The 21,560-nt window shown below is 45.8% G+C and overlaps 1 protein-coding gene across 2 annotated transcripts in view; it reads right to left on the bottom strand.

The window, feature by feature from the left end:
- The window catches only part of LOC310866210 (phosphofurin acidic cluster sorting protein 2-like), a 101,638-nt gene that overhangs the window by 40,757 nt on the left and 39,321 nt on the right, over positions 1 to 21,560 (bottom strand). For both annotated transcript variants that reach the window (XR_014569900.1, XM_083775685.1), the window contains exons 3-8: positions 15,908 to 15,997; positions 13,620 to 13,745; positions 9,590 to 9,752; positions 7,613 to 7,704; positions 5,784 to 5,864; positions 4,503 to 4,562 (exon numbers count right to left, since the gene is read on the bottom strand). Coding sequence is in view for 1 of the 2 variants with exons in the window: in XM_083775685.1 (XP_083631811.1) it covers positions 4,503 to 4,562; positions 5,784 to 5,864; positions 7,613 to 7,704; positions 9,590 to 9,752; positions 13,620 to 13,745; positions 15,908 to 15,997 (612 nt within the window). In the remaining variant the exon portion in view is untranslated. The remainder of the gene's footprint in view (positions 1 to 4,502; positions 4,563 to 5,783; positions 5,865 to 7,612; positions 7,705 to 9,589; positions 9,753 to 13,619; positions 13,746 to 15,907; positions 15,998 to 21,560) is intronic.

Genomic DNA, 21,560 nt, shown 5'->3' with positions numbered 1-21,560 from the left:
CCGCTGGCAGAGGGAAGGTGAATGTAACTCTACTGCCCGCTGGCAGAGGGAAGGTGAATGTAACTCTACTGCTCGCTGGCAGAGGGAAGGTGAATGTAACTCTACTGCTCGCTGGCAGAGGGAAGGTGAATGTAACTCTACTGCCCGTTGGCAGAGGGAAGGTGAATGTAACTCTACTGCTCGCTGGCAGAGGGAAGGTGAATGTAACTCTACTGCCCGCTGGCAGAGGGAAGGTGAATGTAACTCTACTGCCCGCTGGCAGAGGGAAGGTGAATGTAACTCTACTGCCCGCTGGCAGAGGGAAGGTGAATGTAACTCTACTGCCCGCTGGCAGAGGGAAGGTGAATGTAACTCTACTGCCCGCTGGCAGAGGGAAGGTGAATGTAACTCTACTGCCCGCTGGCAGAGGGAAGGTGAATGTAACTCTACTGCTCGCTGGCAGAGGGAAGGTGAATGTAACTCTACTGCTCGCTGGCAGAGGGAAGGTGAATGTAACTCTACTGCCCGTTGGCAGAGGGAAGGTGAATGTAACTCTACTGCCCGCTGGCAGAGGGAAGGTGAATGTAACTCTACTGCCCGCTGGCAGAGGGAAGGTGAATGTAACTCTACTGCCCGTTGGCAGAGGGAAGGTGAATGTAACTCTACTGCCCGCTGGCAGAGGGAAGGTGAATGTAACTCTACTGCCCGTTGGCAGAGGGAAGGTGAATGTAACTCTACTGCCCGCTGGCAGAGGGAAGGTGAATGTAACTCTACTGCCCGCTGGCAGAGGGAAGGTGAATGTAACTCTACTGCTCGCTGGCAGAGGGAAGGTGAATGTAACTCTACTGCTCGCTGGCAGAGGGAAGGTGAATGTAACTCTACTGCCCGTTGGCAGAGGGAAGGTGAATGTAACTCTACTGCCCGCTGGCAGAGGGAAGGTGAATGTAACTCTACTGCCCGCTGGCAGAGGGAAGGTGAATGTAACTCTACTGCCCGTTGGCAGAGGGAAGGTGAATGTAACTCTACTGCCCGCTGGCAGAGGGAAGGTGAATGTAACTCTACTGCCCGTTGGCAGAGGGAAGGTGAATGTAACTCTACTGCCCGCTGGCAGAGGGAAGGTGAATGTAACTCTACTGCCCGTTGGCAGAGGGAAGGTGAATGTAACTCTACTGCCCGCTGGCAGAGGGAAGGTGAATGTAACTCTACTGCCCGCTGGCAGAGGGAAGGTGAATGTAACTCTACTGCCCGCTGGCAGAGGGAAGGTGAATGTAACTCTACTGCCCGCTGGCAGAGGGAAGGTGAATGTAACTCTACTGCCCGCTGGCAGAGGGAAGGTGAATGTAACTCTACTGCCCGCTGGCAGAGGGAAGGTGAATGTAACTCTACTGCCCGTTGGCAGAGGGAAGGTGAATGTAACTCTACTGCCCGCTGGCAGAGGGAAGGTGAATGTAACTCTACTGCCCGCTGGCAGAGGGAAGGTGAATGTAACTCTACTGCCCGCTGGCAGAGGGAAGGTGCAATGCCTTCCCTCGTCAGACACACACCACCAACACATACTTCCCACTCAACATCCCGGTAATATTCCTAGTCCACAATCAGCACCAATGCTATGACTGAGTGCCGACTGGGCTTGGACCATTCATGAATCTGTGTGAGCCAGAAACGGCCCACCGTCCTCGAATTATTGGCACAGGCATAAAACGTGTGCAGAATATGGCACAGGGGATGGTCATCACTGGCACATTGGAATAAGTGTGTTCATTTTCTTTCATTTTCTTTTTTTTGCACGTGATTCTACATTCATTCAAACTCTTAACTCTGTCTGTGCAGATAGGTGAGGTTATTGCTCCTGAAGAAGAGAAAATAATTACGGTTATTGGAAATAGTTTATTTTGATGTTGAGTAATCAAATGTGTGTGCATCGTGTGGGTGCAAACTGTATTCACAAAGAACTGCAGGATTTTACCAAACTGTTAATATACTTGTCAAAGCCGAGTCTCAGTCATCCATCAGTGGACCGACAGAGAACTAAACATGTTCCAGCAGGCTTCTCTTCTCTGGCCAAAACACATGTTTCTGTCTGCAAACCTGCAACCGCTACGTCTGATCAACACTGATGCTTTCAATCTGTTCTGGAGACACGGACACATCTTCAAAGCTCCAAACAACTTCCCACTCTGGTGTTCTCTACATTGTTTATTTGTTACACACACCACAGTCCACCCTGTCCACAAAAAAACAACCTTTACCCCGCCAGGTCAAGAACAACTATGAAGACTCGGGATGTTAATAGTTAATAGGACGTTAAGTTCTTCAATAAAATGTAACAGTTAATCGAACATTCAGTAGTTCTATCATTGGGTGGTTTTGTGTGCATGTAATGCTGTCTGTGCGTGCACGGGGTCGAGGAACACACACGTGGGCCGGTAAAAAAAACTCCCCCCCCCACCTTGGTAGCCACAGAAACATCTCTGCTTTTGCATGCGATGTGACTGACAAGACAGAGCACTTTTCATTTTATTCCTCATACAAAGATGCCATTGCCTGGCCCTGTATCTCAAATGGCCAAATACATATTTGATATGCCTTGCCGTGGTTGCACACTGGACACGTTTTTCGGAAAATTGATGGAGAAACGCCGCTAAAAATCAGGAATAAAACGCGATCGGTGTGCAGGGACCTTTAGTCGTCGTTTCTTCCCTGTTCTACTGCTTTCCTTTGAACCCGTCTCTCATCTGCAGGTCACTGATAGGACAACTAGAACAGACTGGCATCATATTTACTTCCACCTAGAAAAGATTTTGTAACCCATTTTTCACCCGTGTCAATCATCTAATGTGATCCTGGTCTCTACACACCCTCCGCCAACCTAGTCCCCATATATGGAGGACAAGGGGAGAGCAACAGACTTGAACTCATGCTTCCTTCATGCCTGAGTGTCCAAGTCGCTCCTTTACACCTGACAGGGGGGAGTTTCCCTGGTTGGACGTAGCGCGTGGAAGGAACACGTTATTCCAACCAGTTCCTTTCCCCTCCATCAGGCTGGGCCAGGGGGAGGCAGTTTAGAGACCAGGATTACTGCATGTTTTTTGTGAGGGTACCTACCCTAGGGGACACGGGGTGAACATGTGAGGGTACCTACCCTAGATTCTCTTTAATTTCATGTAATGCATTTTAAGCTGCATGTTTTGTATGAAAAGGTGTTATTACAAATAGAGTTCATTAGTACTACTACTACTAATTAATCCTAAATAGTATGCAGTAATATGTAAAACTAAATCTTTCACTGGAACAGCTCATTTGCAAATTGCATGAAGCAAGATAGATGCAAATAGCCTTTTCTGCTGCTTTCTGCTGACCTGATTCCAAACCACTACTGTATGCAGGACGTTCCATGGAAAACAGCCACTGAAAAGGACGCTAAAACGGGCCCTGAATTGGCTTCGAAGTTTATGAGCCCACATTAACATTAGGCTAAAGCGGTTGGGAATGACAACGATAATGGATTCACTGCGTAGACGCACTGCTTCTCGTAGCAATGTATGAAACGCGCGCGCACGCACACACACACACACACACACACACACACACACACACACAACCACACACAACCACGGTGGAAACACAGCCTTTCACCATAATGATGCGCCAACAACATCCATTGAGGCCATCATTTCTTTACAGGCAATTCTCCTCCGGCCTCAAAACACATTAGCGGTGATGTAGCGATATGCTGTTCTTCAGATCCTGTTCACCATGTCCAGAGAGAGCACTTTTAATCCATTTAGACCTTTCTATATTAGTGGTTCTCAAACCATTTCATGTCAAGGACCCCCAGAATTATAATGTAATGGGCCTCCAACAGCTCATCTGAAAATATGTTGTTCCAGGGACCACCCCAGAAGCAAAGACTTGAGTTTAAAACGCTCTGAAAGAATATATATATATATATATATATATATATATATATATACAAAGATTTGCGCCACATGTTCACAATAAAAAAGCAGATCTACAAGCTCATAGCGCGGCTATGAGCTTGTAGATCTGCTATTTTTCAATAGCTAAAGTATAACATAATGCGTGAAACAACAAAAGGGTTTTTCCGCCCAGAATGGGTTAACAACGGACCCTTTTCATACGAGGCGGGTGGACAGCATCGGAGAAGAAATATGTATTCATAAAGTCCTGCACACTTGACAAAATATGTCACCGCTATCTCTCTTTGATCACGCAGTGCTGCTGAGGTTCCTTTTAACCCATTTTGGTGTTAGCATCATGTCATGCTTTAGCTATTGAAAAATAGCAGATCTACAAGCTCATAAAGCGCCACCTAGTGGCGCGCTATGAGCTTGTAGGTCTGCTATTTTTGAAAAATCGAAGAACGACTGACATAGAAACAAACAACTTTTTCAGAAAACTGTCATTTTCAAACAGACATTTTTAGAATCTGATCTCGGGTCAGAATGGGTTAATAGTGATTAATAATTGATTCATTAGATAATTATTCTCTCACAACTTACCTCGTCTGTTACCTTGAACCTTTTCAGCAAGGCCACAAACTTCTGCTTGAAGTTGGGTTGCTGTTGAGAGAAAAGAAGGAGAGCATTATATTACTATGAAAGAGAAACTTCCGGAAGGGGTTAGCGATGCTCCACATGAGAATGAGAATGGGGTTTTGGCATCCCTGGACTCTGAGTTTAACCCCCTCTCTCTTCCCAGTCGAGCATCCACTGGATTACTCATTCAGAGAGCCGGTCCACGTTTTTGAGTGCCATTAGAATCACTCCAGTGAGCACATTACATTCATTTACATGCTCATCCACATCCTCCTAATGGGCCTGGGACTAAATGGAACACACGGTTCTCTCTCTTCGTCCCCTTAAAAGCCCTGAGCAAGGCAAACACAAGGCTCTGCAGCTATTCTCGCACAGTCAATGATTGACTGTGTGAGGTGTGGGGAACAGGCTCACCCGGGTTAGGGTAATAGTAAGAAGGTGGCGACACTAGCGTTGACTCCCATTGGAATGGGGAAGTGCTCATTCTATCTCAATGGGATAGTTCCAGCCATAGGAGCAATGTTTGGAACTATAGCCCATAATGAGCCCGCTTTGCGGCGAAATCAAAGCGTGTCGCTACTCTCCTACTCTATACTCTGACCTGGGTCATGGAAGAGGAGGTATGAGAGGGGAACAGACTCACCCAGGAGGAGGTATGAGAGGGGAACAGACTCACCCAGGAGGAGGTATGAGAGGGGAACAACAGACTCACCCATGAGGAGGTATGAGAGGGGAACAACAGACTCACCCAGGAGGAGGTATGAGAGGGGAACAACAGACTCACCCAGGAGGAGGTATGAGAGGGGAACAACAGACTCACCCAGGAGGAGGTATGAGAGGGGAACAACACTCACCCAGGAGGAGGTATGAGAGGGGAACAACAGACTCACCCAGGAGGAGGTATGAGAGGGGAACAACAGACTCACTCAGGAGGAGGTATGAGAGGGGAACAACACTCACCCAGGAGGAGGTATGAGAGGGGAACAACAGACTCACCCAGGAGGAGGTATGAGAGGGGAACAACAGACTCACCCAGGAGGAGGTATGAGAGGGGAACAACAGACTCACCCAGGAGGAGGTATGAGAGGGGAACAACAGACTCACCCAGGAGGAGGTATGAGAGGGGAATAACAGACTCACCCAGGAGGAGGTATGAGAGGGGAACAACAGACTCACCCAGGAGGAGGTATGAGAGGGGAACAGACTCACCCAGGAGGAGGTATGAGAGGGGAACAACAGACTCACCCTGGTCATGGAAGTAGTACGGATCATTTTCCTCCGTGCTTTCTTGGGCTTCCTGACCTCGTCGTCCTCGTCGTAGAGGTCCTGGAACGCCACCAAAAGGAATTACATTACATTACAGCAGTGCTTCCCAAAGTGGGGTCCGGGGACCCCCAGGGGTCCTTGAGGGAGTTCCAAGGGGGACCCCAGCTAAATGATAGTTTGGAACCAAAGGGACCCTTATGGGTCTGTAACTCTGAGACCCTAACGGGTCCATTTGGTTCCAAAAAAAGTACTCAAATGTTTTACTTACAGTAAAAGTATCAATACTGCACCATTTCAAAGTAGAAGTCCGGAATTCAAAATGTACTTGAATAAAAGTACAAAAGTATTGGCATTAAAATGTACTAAAGCTAATATGTCAAAAATGTAATTATTTTTTCTCTCGTTCTTTTTTTGTTTTCAGACAGCCAGCACTGGGTAGAAGTAGAACGCTCTCTGTGACACGTCTAGGGGCCACAATCTGCATTAAAATGTTTTCCTATAGAAACCCACCTTTTCAGACTCCATCATGGCCCGTAGGACTTACCCTACCCCCTTAGATAGCATTTCTGTAGACTTAGATAGCATTTGATACAGACTTATAGCATGTTATGTAGACAGCACTATAATTGCATTGTATGTAGTCATAGCACGTCATAGTACATACATATGTATAGCATAGTATAGTATAGTTATGTATAGTTTATATGTATAGTTTCTTATATAGATATTCCACTGTTACGTTTCATGATAAATGCTTTTTATGTAATTTTATGTGATGTATTCCCATGCTTTTTTGTTCTTGCTTAATGTAAGTCACTCTGGATTAAGAGTGTCTGCTAAATGCCTAAATTGTAAATTGTAAGCTTTGTCATTGGTCGATTTGCCTGTCTACTTCCTGATTGGTTAGTCATTGCGATCTGGGTTTTTTTTTTCCCGACCAATGACAAAGCTTCTAGGAACATCTTTGAATGCAGATTGCGGCCCCTAGATGAGTCACAGAGACTCAAAACATTTTGGGAGCGTTTTACCCGTTTCTGGCTGCAAAAAAAGAAAGAAAAAAAAGTTCATACAAATGTTGACATATTATTCCTTATAGCAGCTTTAAAGTACCAAAAGTAAAAGTACAAATTATGCAGAATATATAATAAATAATAATAAATGGTCAAAACGTAATAAACATTTTTGTTATGCTTTTTCCCCCATGCACATCTCTTGTTAACCTTTAACTATTATAAACCTTTAATTTTTGCCAGTCTGCAACTTTTCATAGCCAGTAGTCAATGTGAAATAAACATTATAATGTTTTGTTCTCATGCAATTTCACAGATGTGTTGATTAAATCAACTGATCAAACAAATCGACAAATTCTACTACTTGTAGCCGACTATTAGTCGGCTACAAATTAATTTAGTCAAGGACAACCCAAGTTGCTAAAAATAAATAAATAAATAAAAAATAAATTACAATGTAAAATCACTGAAAATGTAAAATGAATGAATGACAAAAAATCAAGACTGTGTCTGAACAAATGCCTCCATGTTGGAATGAAGTGACAGCAGCATTGTGCCAGTGACATAATGGGACACATGGACGTGGCATGTGTTCAACTGATAATACTTCAATGTTCATCTGGAGTGGTTGCATAATAAGCCACAACACGCATCTTTATTTGGCTCACACACACACACACACACACACACACACACACACACACACACACACACACACACACACACACACACACACACACACACACACACACACACACACACACACACACACACACACACACACACACACACACCGACCTGGCCGTGCACCGCGTCATCGCTGGCTTCCTGCTCCGATGAATAACTGTCATCGTCCTCCTCGGAATAGTTATCCATGTCAGGGGATCGGTCTGAGGAGGAGACAACAGGAGGCACGCACACACACACACACACACACACACACACACACACACACACACACACACACACACACGCGCGTCAGACTCAAAACACACGCAGGGACATGTTCACAGCTATATCAAGCACACACTATAACAGACTACCCATTTTGACCTGAGATCGGATTCTAAAAAATGTCTTTTACATCCTGACAGTTTTCTGAAAAAGCTATGTTTCTATGTCAGTCGTTCTTCGATTTTTTAAAAATAACAGACCTACAAGCTCGTAGCGCGCCACTCGGTGGCGCGCTATGAGCTTGTAGATCTGCTATTTTTCAATAGCTAAAGCATAGCATAATGCTAACACCAAAAGGGGTTAACAGAGTCGACGGTATGAGGCATAGCAGATCTACAAGCTCACAGCGCACCGCAGTGCGGCGCGTCGTGAGCTTGTAGATGTGCACTTATTGGCATGGCGACGTCCGTTGTATGATGAAAAAGATGTATTTCAGGTACACTTAGCTTCCCAAACACCACGTGAAACGGTGACCTACATTTTACAGATGCCGTGAAATCACGATCCAATAAAGACGATTTCTTTTTTGCTTTACATTTTTTAGATATCTTATGTTGTAATACATACAAATGTAATATCATGTACACCATGTAGGCCTTTTAATCTCTTGAATGAGGCCAAATAATATTTTCAATTCATTCTATTTAAAAGAAAAGTGAAAAGTGAATTTCCCTACGAGGATTAATAAAGGTTCAAAGGTTCATTCAAATGTATTCATGAAATTAATTATATAAGATTGGGACAAATGTGGTGAATGTATAAATACATCCTTTTTGTTCTGAACAGTTAAATATTTAGTTTGCTAGCAAATTAGTCTGTAAAGGGCTTTCGGGAAAGCAATGAATCAAAGTACGAGCTTTTCCAGCCGTTGAGAGTGAGAGTTTTCATTAGTTTGAAGTTCAAACGCTCAAATGGCCTAGAATTCTGCAGGCTTTGACAAATTGGACTGCAGCAGCTGACAAGGCCAGCTGACATATAGTGAAAACTCACTTCTTTTGATAACATGAGTGAGATTATATCCCACATTGCGGGTGATGTGCCAGTTGAGTGTGCGATATGTCGAACAATACGTTCCAGTTTGTTGTTGTTGTGAGCTTGCAGATCGGATATTTTCCACTAGTGTTAGCTAGCATGACAAAGTATATATACGGCTTAAGTGGTTAAGGATCAGTGGAAAGAAAGATAAACATCTTTCTTTCCCTCTGAGTGACACTGTTCCAATACTTTGTGCATGAGTTCATCTGTTATGTTTTAGCAGACTCCTTAATAACAACCAGACCGGGGAGGGATCAACTCCGCTGGATGAAGGCATGTAAGCCTGTCCCGATCAAGCACCGATACCTGCCCCCCCCCCACCCCTTCCAGAATTAGTCCACTGAAAGGCAATATGGGGGACGGGACGGGACTCTCCCAATGAGCATTATAACCACAGCCAAAGAGAATAGCATACCCATGGCCACATACAGTACGCACTGTCATGGCTCTGGGATTAGTAAAGTATATTCTGCTCTTGGACAGGGTGGAAATAGGAGCTGTGTGAAGGAGCGGGAACAGAGAGGGGCCTGGGCAGGCAGGGAGGGAGGGAGAGAGACGCTATAGCTCTGGGACGGAGACTGAAATGACACTCTGTGGGCAGGACAGGACAGGACTTGGCTGCATGGGGAGCCTGGCTTTTTAGACGCAAGGGCACTCTTTTAGCCCCCTCCCAAGAGCCAAGAGAGAAATTAAGACGTTTGTCCAGGACCCAACGTAGTGAAACTAGTGAAAATAGCAGATCTACAAGCTCACAACACGTCACTATACGTAGGTAGGTACCCCCACCTGAGGCTTTGGTCTTGCGTCCGGCCTGCCCGCTGCTGTCCTCGTGGTCGATTGGCTGGCTGGACAGAGAGAACACGCTGATCTCCGCCACACGCACCGGCGCCTCCTTCACGTTGCTATGGAGACCCAGGATCTGGCCTCCGTCTGTCGGGTGTTGCATCACCTGGAGTGACAGCAACGTGTGAAGTTTAGGGTCATTATCCCCTTATAAGACCTGAGACAGATTCTAAACACGGTGTCTTCTAAACAGTTTTCTGATTTTTTTTTTTTTTTCTATTGTCAGTGGTTTCATGTCAAGGAGCCCCACAATCTTGTAACTATACAAATGAAAACCTGGTGTCCACAAACTGTGGACACACTGCGTCCACTGGGTTTACAGAGGTCATTTCTTAACCGTTTCGGACGCGGGGCGGCTCGCCGGAAACCAGGAATCCTTCCTCCACTTTGAGTTACAAATGTTTGCTTTAAAAAAATATATATATTCAAACATTTGAACAACTTTTCACGATTTTTCCTAAAAATAGCAGATCTACAAGCTTGTAGCTAAGTTAAAAGCTAAGGTGACACATCATGCGTTCCAGGTCTTAATGGACCAGGGTTGTTATGGGAAAACAAAACAAATCTACTCAAACAAAATGCTGCGGTGTGGAGAAACGGCAGTAAGCCTCAAGACCTCAGCAGCCTGTCAATAGTTAAGTGTTCTTGACGGCATCATCCATTCTGAAATAAACAACTGTCAACATGACTTTTGATAAATGAAATATATTGTCCCTCAGTTATCGGAACTCTTTCAGCCGTGTCCATCAATTTGTCAAGAGTGTTATGTTGAAGTGGAAACGGGTCTCATGCAAATGGCAGTTGTTGGGCTGTAGTCGGAATTGATTCGCTCTCTTCACTGAAAAGACACAGATCTGACAGAGACTCGGATGACTTTATTACACTGCTTCACTTCACGCCTGCAGAGATTTATGTACCCGACGTTGATGATAAGTTTACAGCTATGCACTCGATGAATAAATACATCTTCACTCCTGCTGCACTGCTATCAGCACTTGGCTTCACCGTGAGAACATCCAGATTGCTTCGAGCATCGATTCAAACATGGTGTGAATGAATAATTTAGATCAGAGTAAAGAGCTTTCATTTTAGCACTACTAGCCAGGGATAGTTTTACTAGTAGAGCACTGGATTGTAGAGCCCGGCGGATGCCATATTTCTGGGATCTAGCTCAGAGATTAAAATGGGGTGCATTTTGCATCCCAAAACGCAGTTTATAGTTAAGGGACGCAATAAAACAACGACCTCTGCATCCATGGGATGCACTACTGTACTGTTTTTTTATTCTAGTTTATTTTGCTAGCTTTAGTTATAATACTAATTTCTTCTTCTGCTTTGAAGTGGGACTCATAAAATGTCCCTGTGACACATCTAAAAGACCATCCCTGCATCCTGGGACTCATTTCTAAAAGGCCATCCCTGCATCCTGGGACTCATTTCTAAAAGGCCATCCCTGCATCCTGGGACTCATTTCTAAAAGACCATCCCTGCATCCTGGGACTCATTTCTAAAAGGCCATCCCTGCATCCTGGGACTCATTTCTAAAAGGCCATCCCTGCATCCTGGGACTCATTTCTAAAAGACCATCCCTGCATCCCGGGACTCATTACATTGAAAACCTATTTACATCACTGCTAGATCACAGCGAGTCGTATCGTGATATGCATAATTGCTGATATACTGATGATGATGAAGAAGAAAAGTCAAATAATTGCATATATTTGGGCCTAACAGGGCTGCTGAGGGACTAATTTAGCTCAAATGCTGGCAAGGGGCAACTTGCAGGACTCCATAGTGAGTACTAGAGACCAGACAGTAACCCACTTCCTCACCACTAAATGTCCCGTCATATTCAAAACAAGGGCACATGAGACCTTATTCTGTAGCTGATGACAATATAATTACCCTACGGCCTACAATAATGAACAATCTGGTCTTAAACATAGAAGGCTGTGGCTTGTTCACTGCTGCAGCATATGCATGAGAACAGCATTCTGAATCATAATGATGTGTTACTCTCGTTTTCAGATGTCAATCAATGCCCACCATGGGACTGTGGAGAGAGACACACACACACACACACACACACACACACACACACACACACACACACACACACACACACACACACACACACACACACACACACACACACTAATTCACTATAATTAACGTCGGGTCAGTGTTATTTGTGCTTGTACACTTGCATGAAGAAAAGGCACCATCTAGGTTCAGAATCTGTGAGCTCTTTTGACACACACATCGCATACCGTGTATAGGCATTACACCACCAGCATTGCACACAAATGCCAATATTGTGTTCAATGTTCAGAAGTGCATGGTTGAACACACTTGTTCACACTTGTTTTAGAGAAAGGAATATAGTGCATATAACTAGCTCCAGATGGCCCTGTGATGTCACATAACACAGCATGTGTGATCAGCCTGAATCATTTAAAAAGGATGTGCTCTCTCCTCCCTCTCTCCCCTCCCTCCCTCCCTTAATGGCTGTCAGTCAAGCATCAGAGAAAGGCCAGCGCTCAGCAGGCAAAATGATATGTTTTGCTGTCTGGAGGAAACCTAGCATGTCCTTTTCAGCAAATGGACGAAAAGAAAAAAGACTCCTGTGGATCTAATGTAGTTATTATTTAGTCACAAGCTCCTCTTAATACGTTTTATGAGTTCAATATTTATAAATTAATGCTTTATCCAAGGCGCTTTACATAGATTGTGCATTACATTCACCCATTCACACACACACATTCATACACCGATGACAGATGGAACCATGCAAGGCACCAACCTGCACATCAGGAGCAATCAGGGGTTCAGTGTCTCAAGTCAAGACACTTGGACACTAACTCTGGGGGAGCCCGGGTTAGAACTGGCAACCTTACGGTTCCCATGCGGCCACTCTACCCCTGAGCCACCGCCCACTCTATACCACAATATATATACCACGCCACACTAAAACTTCTCTTCAAAAAACACAACAAAAAAACCTTCACAATGAGGTTGTAGATCTGTGATTTGTGAGACAGCATGAAAGGAGTGCCTCCACACCATACACTAGCGCTGGTTCCTAAACAATTAACTAATATGTAGGACTGTGATGTTTAGACGCCATCATTCCATTTCTCGATATTGAGGCTCACATTTTATGTTATATCCGAGACCATTGCGGTTTTATTGAAGATACTTCTGAACATGTCTTCTATTTCTAGTATGACCACTTAAAATAGCTATTAATCTAACTAACATCTCTTGCAACTGCGACTGAAAATAGCGCTGCGACGTGTTGTGAGATTGTAGATCGGCTATTTTCAGCGCCTCCTATAGTAGACAATACAGAGGTAATGCAACAAAGAAATCCTGATCTATTCTGGGAAGATGATGGACAGAAGTTAGACTGGTTATTTAATTATGAAGTATTTACGACAGCCCAGTTTGTTTCTAGAGCCTGGAGTTAGAAGACAATCCCAGCTCTTCAAGTAGGTACATGCAGGCCAAATGGTGTATTTTTTTTTATTTTATGGTATTTTATTTTATGTTGTATATTATGTAATCTGCCTCGTAAGGATCTGGAGTGTCAGTTTGGTATTCACTTGATCATTGTTTGCAAACCGTCATGTGGGTTTATTGTCATTGTTTATGTAAACTGTAAAAAGTGTCCTGTAAGTCCATATGGGCTGGGCTTCTTCGGAAGCATGACACTTAAATAAAGAATCAATCAATCAATCATATAGACATACTGGCTGCTGTGGAATGCCAATTACTGAAATCAGTCGTGGTGACTGATGAGGACTTGTCTTTAATCCATGAGGTCGGCTATTCTTGTTACTTTTGTATGATGGGGTATCAATCTACATAAAAAAAACATTGACGCATATAGAAAATTAAATTCATGCCTAGACCCCCCCCCCACACACACACACACACACACACACACTGGCTGTGCTGTGTGCAGCAGTACCTCTGCCATGTTGATCACTCCCACCGCCAGCGTCTTGTATCCCAGGATGGTGCGGTTCTTGTAGCGCTTCCTCCGCTGCAGCATGATCTGGAGGCGGTTGGCGTCCCTCTTCAGGAAATGGGGATACTACAGACAGACAGAGACAGACAGACAGACAGACAGACAGACAGACAGACAGACAGACAGCAAGATCAACAACACGGCATTACAATTCATGAACCAAGACATGTTCATCATCCAAACGATCTCTGGAGTTGTGTTCTCTCCTCCGCGTCACCAGTGTCCATACCCTAGATATGAGCCTTTCTCCGTGTTCGTTGCACCCCGATAATAAAAATCACACCCGTGTTAACTGAGTGGTGCAACTCCCCTCTCTCTCTCTCCTCCCCCCGTCACATAGGTAGGTGAACACGGACATTGCTGTTCCTTGGAGTGGTTGCACCACTCAAAAAAACGCTCCAGTGCCTCCCTTTCTCCTGTTTTCCAAAAGTACCAGAGGGAACACAGACAAAACAAATACCTTGAACTTATGTCAACATGCACAAGATGCAACTTCTTTGATCAATTACATCAAATACAGGTTTGATGTATCACCAATTATGCTTACAGACATCATAAGTCAAACCTTTTATCACATCACTCATCTTTGGGAAAGTGCTTGTAAAGGTAGCTATGGATTTTAAACATGTTTAGGCATGTCGAGCAACCAAAAGGGACCATGCTGCTTGTGTTGCAAGTTTAGCCGACTCAATAACTCACTGACTTAGTTTTTAAAGGAAATTCCAAAAATAGCCAATGTACTGTACAAGGTCATTAAGCACATGCAACTCACATAGTCACAGTATAATTTACTGTTCAGGGTTAATCTTTTTTTTTTTTATGTAATTCTTTCAGTTTACCTCTTTAAAAAAGAAACTCAACCGTTGAAGATGGACTGTAGAAACTAGGGATGTCCGATATTGACTTTTTTTTAACCGATATCCAACATCCGATACCGATATCAACCGATACCGATATATGCAGGCTTTTTCCAGTGGTGGAAAAAGCCCATATGGAATATGAAGGATTACTGTGATTATGGTAGACTCACATTTCTCACACCATACAGTAAGAACTCCTGTAACTTCCAATACCTATATTTTCCGATATTATTTTTCTATGCCTATATCGGCCGATAATATCGGACATCCCTAGTAGAAACCAATTGGCAACATTTCATGTGCCATGAATAAAAGTAAATAAGCACGTGTATAACCTAGGCCAGTAATGCTTGGAGCACTGGACAATGGCAAGTATATTGAAAAATCATTTCAATTCACAGTTCATTTCAGAAACAGAAGGTTTCTATGATAGCACACAACGGTCAACCCTGCAACTCATTTCAACAGTTCTTGTTCATACAGTTCCAGTTGAGCTCCATGCCAGTCTGTATTACTGTATGTACAACACTTAACACCATCAATCTTTATAAGGGAAACTCTGTTACTCATTTACATAGTACAGTACATATCCGTCAGATTGTCAGGCAGCCTAGCTCAGAGCTCAGAAAAAAACAAGCAATCAGTGCGACCGGGTATGAACTACAATGGTCCTTCCACAGCAAAATGAGCAATTCCTCCAATGGGAAATTAATAATCTGATTGCTCAAAACGCTGACTGGCTGAAATATTATGTATGCAATGATCCACAAGGTACCGCATATGCTCCTGTACCGTTTCCTGATTGACAGCACAATCCTTCACCCTATATTTTGATTCATGATTTAAATGTGCGCTGTGCACATTTTCCATCTACCAATAATAAACTGTTTAAGAATGTATGAGAAATTGAGAATATAACCATACTTTGCAGATCTTTTTTTTTTAACATTGATTGTAGAGTCTACGCATCAAGCGGTAAATATAAACCGGGCTCTGGTGAGGTTACTGCTTGCCGTGCAATGTTTGTGTAAAAAAATATAAAGAGAAATTGTGTAATTGTTCCAAAATTCAAAAACCTACGGGATGCTTTGGAAGTATTGTAACTAGGGTTGTCCCGATCGGATCGGGTGATCAGAAAACGAGGCCCATCACGTCATTTTCAAATGATCGGAATTGGATCGCCCCCCCGCCCCCCCCCCCCCCCAAAAAAAAAGCACACCTACAAGTTCAATCTACAAGCTTGTAGATCTGCTATTTTTCAACAGCTAAAGCATAACATGATGCTTAAAACACAAAAAGGGGTTCCCGCCCAGAATGGGTTCATCACTGCAGTCAAACTGTTGCCAACGTTTTGCTTAGTTTCCTTACCTGTAAGGAGAAGGTGAGCTCCAGATCGGTCTCCATTAGGCCACTGGGTGGGAGAACGTACTCATTTGATCTCAGAAGCCTTTTGGAACCCTGGACAAGGAAGGAGAAGTAAAGGTTCATCAGGAGATCATAAACGTACTATAAATTCAGATTTTCTTTCTTTTATAAATATGTGCCGTTATATGAGCCATTACCAGTAGCAAACGATCAACCCGGCAAGCATTCCTTTTTTTTTTTTTTTTAAGATATTTTTTGCGGCTTACGCCTTTATTGATTTTTTAAGGGATAGAAAGTAGGCTGACAGGAAACGGGAGAGAGATGGGGGGATGACATGCGGTAAAGGCCGTGTCGGGTCCGGGAGTCGAACCCGCGGCACACCGCGACTGGATCACCAGTCCGGTGCCCAGACCGTTACGCTACGGCCTGGGCCCCGGCAAGCATTCCTAACAGTGACATCTTCCTATACTGGCTTTTGAATCCCAGACATATGTCGTTTGTTTCTCAATGTTGCTGCAGGCATTTAGAAATTACTGGCTGTGGCACCCGACAATGAAAGGATTATTTTATGCATGAGATATAGTCAGATGCTTTATTGGCCAGAGAAAAGTATTTGGCCCGTGGGAAATTGTTGTCGAAACCTTACAGAACCTTTAAAAAGGAGGCCACATCTTTGACGCATGGCAGCACATCCAGCCTAGTTCACAAACGTCTTAAGTGTCCAGAATTAGTTCAGGTAACTAAATAGCCTTGCACTTATTGTAAAATAAGATTTGGGGTCGGAGCACCACGGGACAACAGGGATATCCTGTATCTGACTTTAATACCCCGGAGAGAGACCCATTAACCCATTTTGGGCGAGGAACCCCTTTTGGTGTTTCAAGCATTATGTTATGCTTTAGCTATTGAAAATCACACACGTGTGAACTGAGTGGTGCAATTCCCCCCCCCCCCCCCCCCTCTCTCTCTCTCTCTCTCACTCTCTCTCATTAGAGTCACTACCCCTCTCACTGTTTCTGGCGCCCCCTACTGCTATTATTAAGTCACATACTCATGCTCACACAGACAGACACACACACAAACAAACAAACAAGTACGAGGACATTGCAAGCTGGTTGTAGGAGTGGTTGCACCACTCAAAAATAGCAGACCTACAAGTTCATAGCACTCGGTGCCGCGCTTAGAAAAATCGGGAAAATGCGGCACAAATCTTTGAATATATAATTTCTTTCAGAGCAAACGTTTTTAACTCAAATCATTGCTTCTGGGGGGGTCCCTCCCTGGAACGAAATATTTTCAGATGGGGGTGGTTGCACCACTCCTTATAAAAAAATAACAAACCATGTAACATTTCCAGAGAGTCAAGTCTAGTGAAACCAAAGCTTGTTTTGTTAAATACTTCTGTCCCCTCCCCCCTCCCTTTTCATATCTACAAAACATGTTGACGATGAGAAGAGAGGGATGACTGAAAACCCTAGATATGGACAAGATAAGCATCAATACAAGTGAAAAGGAGCCAAGAACCCGTTCATCTCTGCTAATGAGGTGCTGAGGGGTAGAGGAGAGTCACAGCCCACAGAGCAGGCATATAAACAACCATGCTTCAATTAACTAACACCGTCAGATCAATCGGCCAGGAGGAACAGCGGAGTGCGAGCAACACAAAGGCCTCACATAATCCTTCTCCCTCTCCAGATCATAGTGGCAGATAAATAGGCTACGTTTATTTTTGATAATGTAAACATCTTCCCGATGTCACTGTTCAGTAGAGATTCTCCGATACCATTTAGTTTTTTCGGACCAAGTACTCGTCTTACTTTGGCGTTGTTTTGCCTTTATTGATAGGGTATACAGTAATTATACAGGAAAGGGGGAGGGAGCTGGGGAGTGGCACACGGCAAAGGCCGTCGGGGCTCGGGAGTCGAACCCGCGGCATGCCGTTCGGTCTGGCTTGGCAGCCTATTAGGTGCCCAGACGGTTGAGCTAATCGCCCGGGCCACGAGTACTTAACTTTGAGTACACGCCGGTATACCGAGTACCGATACGAGTACTTTTTGTTAGTTTTTTGTTGAGCAATCATTTATTTTATCCCCCTTTGATTCAATTTCATCTCAATTTGATGCATTTTGTGTTGTTGTAATTTATCAACAGGCACAATACAATACAACAATGGTGTTCTTCTGGAGTCGTTACTACAGTGTAAGCACAGAGCAGAACCCTTACAGGGTCCATGTTTTACTACAGTGTAACAGAACCCTTACAGGGTCCATGTTTTACTACAGTGTAACAGAAGCACAGAGCAGAACCCTTACAGGGTCCATGTTTTACTACAGTGTAACAGAAGCACAGAGCAGAACCCTTACAGGGTCCATGTTTTACTACAGTGTAACAGAACCCTTACAGGGTCCATGTTTTACTACAGTGTAACAGAACCCTTTACGGGGTCCATGTTTTACTACAGTGTAACAGAACCCTTACAGGGTCCATGTTTTACTACAGTGTAACAGAACCCTTACAAGGTCCATGTTTTACTACAGTGTAACAGAACCCTTACAGGGTCCATGTTTTACTACAGTGTAACAGAAGCCTTTACGGGGTCCATGTTTTACTACAGTGTAACAGAACCCTTACAAGGTCCATGTTTTACTACAGTGTAACAGAACCCTTACAGGGTCCATGTTTTACTACAGTGTAACAGAAGCACAGAGCAGAACCCTTTACGGCGTCCATGTTTTACTACAGTGTAACAGAACCCTTACAAGGTCCATGTTTTACTACAGTGTAACAGAACCCTTACAGGGTCCATGTTTTACTACAGTGTAACAGAAGCACAGAGCAGAACCCTTTACGGGGTCCATGTTTTACTACAGTGTAACAGAAGCACAGAGCAGAACCCTTTACGGGGTCCATGTTTTACTACAGTGTAACAGAAGCACAGAGCAGAACCCTTTACGGGGTCCATGTTTTACTACAGTGTAACAGAAGCACAGAGCAGAACCCTTTACGGGGTCCATGTTTTACACTCAGCATTTTGCCGGCGTACAGTATCTGCATCTCTGCCAAAGCAATGCCTCACAGAATATTCAACTGTTACATAATCTCTTGTCTATACATCATGGCTCTCAGTCAATATGCTGTGATGACGGAGCACGTTGGCAGTAGCCTTGACAGTATCTACAGTGGATGTTTTGTGCAGAGAACAGAGGACGGGGGGGGGTAAATCATGACGGGCCAACCTTGTCACTAACTGTAGGGGCCACAAAGCCGGGCCTTGTATAGCGCTCCTTTTCTCAAGCTTAGTAGCTAGTACAATGAATCAGGGAACAAAAGCCAAGTGCTCTCAAACTGCCTGACATGCATTAACAATACGGAGCCTTGGAGCGGGGAGAGAGAGCAGAGAGAGAGAGAGAGAGAGAGAGAGAGAGAGCTTGGACTCTCTCTCTCTCTCTCTCTCTCTCTCTGCTGCTATTGAAAAATAATATAAAAAATATTTATATGATTTGAAAAATCGGAGAACGACTGACATAGAAACATAGGTTTCTCAGAAAACTGTCAGGATTTAGAAGACATTTTTTTAAATCTGATCAGGTCAGAATGGGTTAAAACATGCAAGAATTTTTTCCACCACTGAAGATTCCTGAGCGTCTCTCGGGGCTCGATGGGAGACAGTCTGCGACAACGCCTCCCTTCTGCCCAGCTCCAAACGCCTGTCGGAAAGCCCTGGCAACACCACCCGTTCCCCACCACTATACTACCCAAGTACACTCTCAACAATATCTATTTTTAAGGACGTACAATTCCCTCTACATGGGAGTCCCGTCTCCACACAGCTCAGACATGAGATGATTCAGGGTCAAGGACTCCATGTACTGTATGACTGTTAAATAGATTTAGATGTTGGGGGGGGGGGGGACTTGCACAATACACACGCACGGCACAACTGTATCATATCGAAGCCGTTAACGGTAAAGTGCTTTGGACAGTAGCTGGAGGAGCAAAGGGGGGGGGGGGTTCTTTACAGGACATGGCGGATGTCTCGTCACGACCCGAGGCTCCCCAGTCAGTCCCACGCAGATGAAAAAGGCTGAGTGCATACTGGTGTTGCAGCCCATGTAGTTAGCAGAGCAGAGCACTCTGCAGCAGCAGTGGAGCATGTGTGCGATAGAGATAACAGATTGGTTATCAGTCAGACAGGTTCGTCTGAGGAGGAGGCCTGTTGGGTCTGGCTGCAGGGAGGAGGAGGAGGAGGCCTGTTGGGTCTGGCTGCAGGGATAGGAGGAGGAGGAGGAGGAGGCCTGTTGGGTCTGGCTGCAGGGATAGGAGGAGGAGGCCTGTTGGGTCTGGCTGCAGGGAGGAGGAGGAGGAGGAGGCCTGTTGGGTCTGGCTGCTGGGAGGAGGAGGCCTGTTGGGTCTGGCTGCTGGGAGGAGGAGGCCTGTTGGGTCTGGCTGCAGGGAGGAGGAGGCCTGTTGGGTCTGGCTGCAGGGATAGGAGGAGGAGGAGGCCTGTTGGGTCTGGCTGCTGGGAGGAGGAGGCCTGTTGGGTCTGGCTGCAGGGAGGAGGAGGCCTGTTGGGTCTGGCTGCAGGGATAGGAGGAGGAGGAGGCCTGTTGGGTCTGGCTGCAGGGAGGAGGAGGAGGCCTGTTGGGTCTGGCTGCAGGGAGGAGGAGGAGGCCTGTTGGGTCTGGCTGCAGGGAGGAGGAGGAGGCCTGTTGGGTCTGGCTGCAGGGAGGAGGAGGAGGCCTGTTGGGTCTGGCTGCAGGGAGGAGGAGGAGGCCTGTTGGGTCTGGCTGCAGGGATAGGAGGAGGAGGAGGCCTGTTGGGTCTGGCTGCAGGGAGGAGGAGGAGGCCTGTTGGGTCTGGCTGCAGGGAGGAGGAGGAGGCCTGTTGGGTCTGGCTGCAGGGAGGAGGAGGAGGCCTGTTGGGTCTGGCTGCAGGGATAGGAGGAGGAGGAGGCCTGTTGGGTCTGGCTGCAGGGAGGAGGAGGCCTGTTGGGTCTGGCTGCAGGGAGGAGGAGGCCTGTTGGGTCTGGCTGCAGGGATAGGAGGAGGAGGAGGCCTGTTGGGTCTGGCTGCAGGGAGGAGGAGGAGGAGGAGGAGGCCTGTTGGGTCTGGCTGCAGGGAGGAGGAGGAGGAGGCCTGTTGGGTCTGGCTGCAGGGAGGAGGAGGAGGCCTGTTGGGTCTGGCTGCAGGGAGGAGGAGGAGGCCTGTTGGGTCTGGCTGCAGGGAGGAGGAGGAGGCCTGTTGGGTCTGGCTGCAGGGAGGAGGCCTGTTGGGTCTGGCTGCAGGGAGGAGGAGGCCTGTTGGGTCTGGCTGCAGGGATGAGGAGGAGGAGGAGGAGGCCTGTTGGGTCTGGCTGCAGGGATAGAGGAGGAGGAGGAGGAGGCCTGTTGGGTCTGGCTGCAGGGATAGAGGAGGAGGAGGAGGCCTGTTGGGTCTGGCTGCAGGGATAGAGGAGGAGGAGGAGGAGGCCTGTTGGGTCTGGCTGCAGGGAGGAGGAGGAGGCCTGTTGGGTCTGGCTGCAGGGAGGAGGAGGAGGCCTGTTGGGTCTGGCTGCAGGGAGGAGGAGGAGGCCTGTTGGGTCTGGCTGCAGGGAGGAGGAGGAGGCCTGTTGGGTCTGGCTGCAGGGATAGAGGAGGAGGAGGAGGAGGCCTGTTGGG

The sequence above is a fragment of the Protomyctophum parallelum genome (genome assembly GCF_964188405.1).
Source record: "Protomyctophum parallelum genome assembly, chromosome: 10".
Classification (NCBI taxonomy): Eukaryota; Metazoa; Chordata; class Actinopteri; order Myctophiformes; family Myctophidae; genus Protomyctophum; species Protomyctophum parallelum.
The sequence above is the reverse complement of the archived record's forward strand: the minus strand, read 5'-3'. Positions and strand labels throughout refer to the sequence as shown.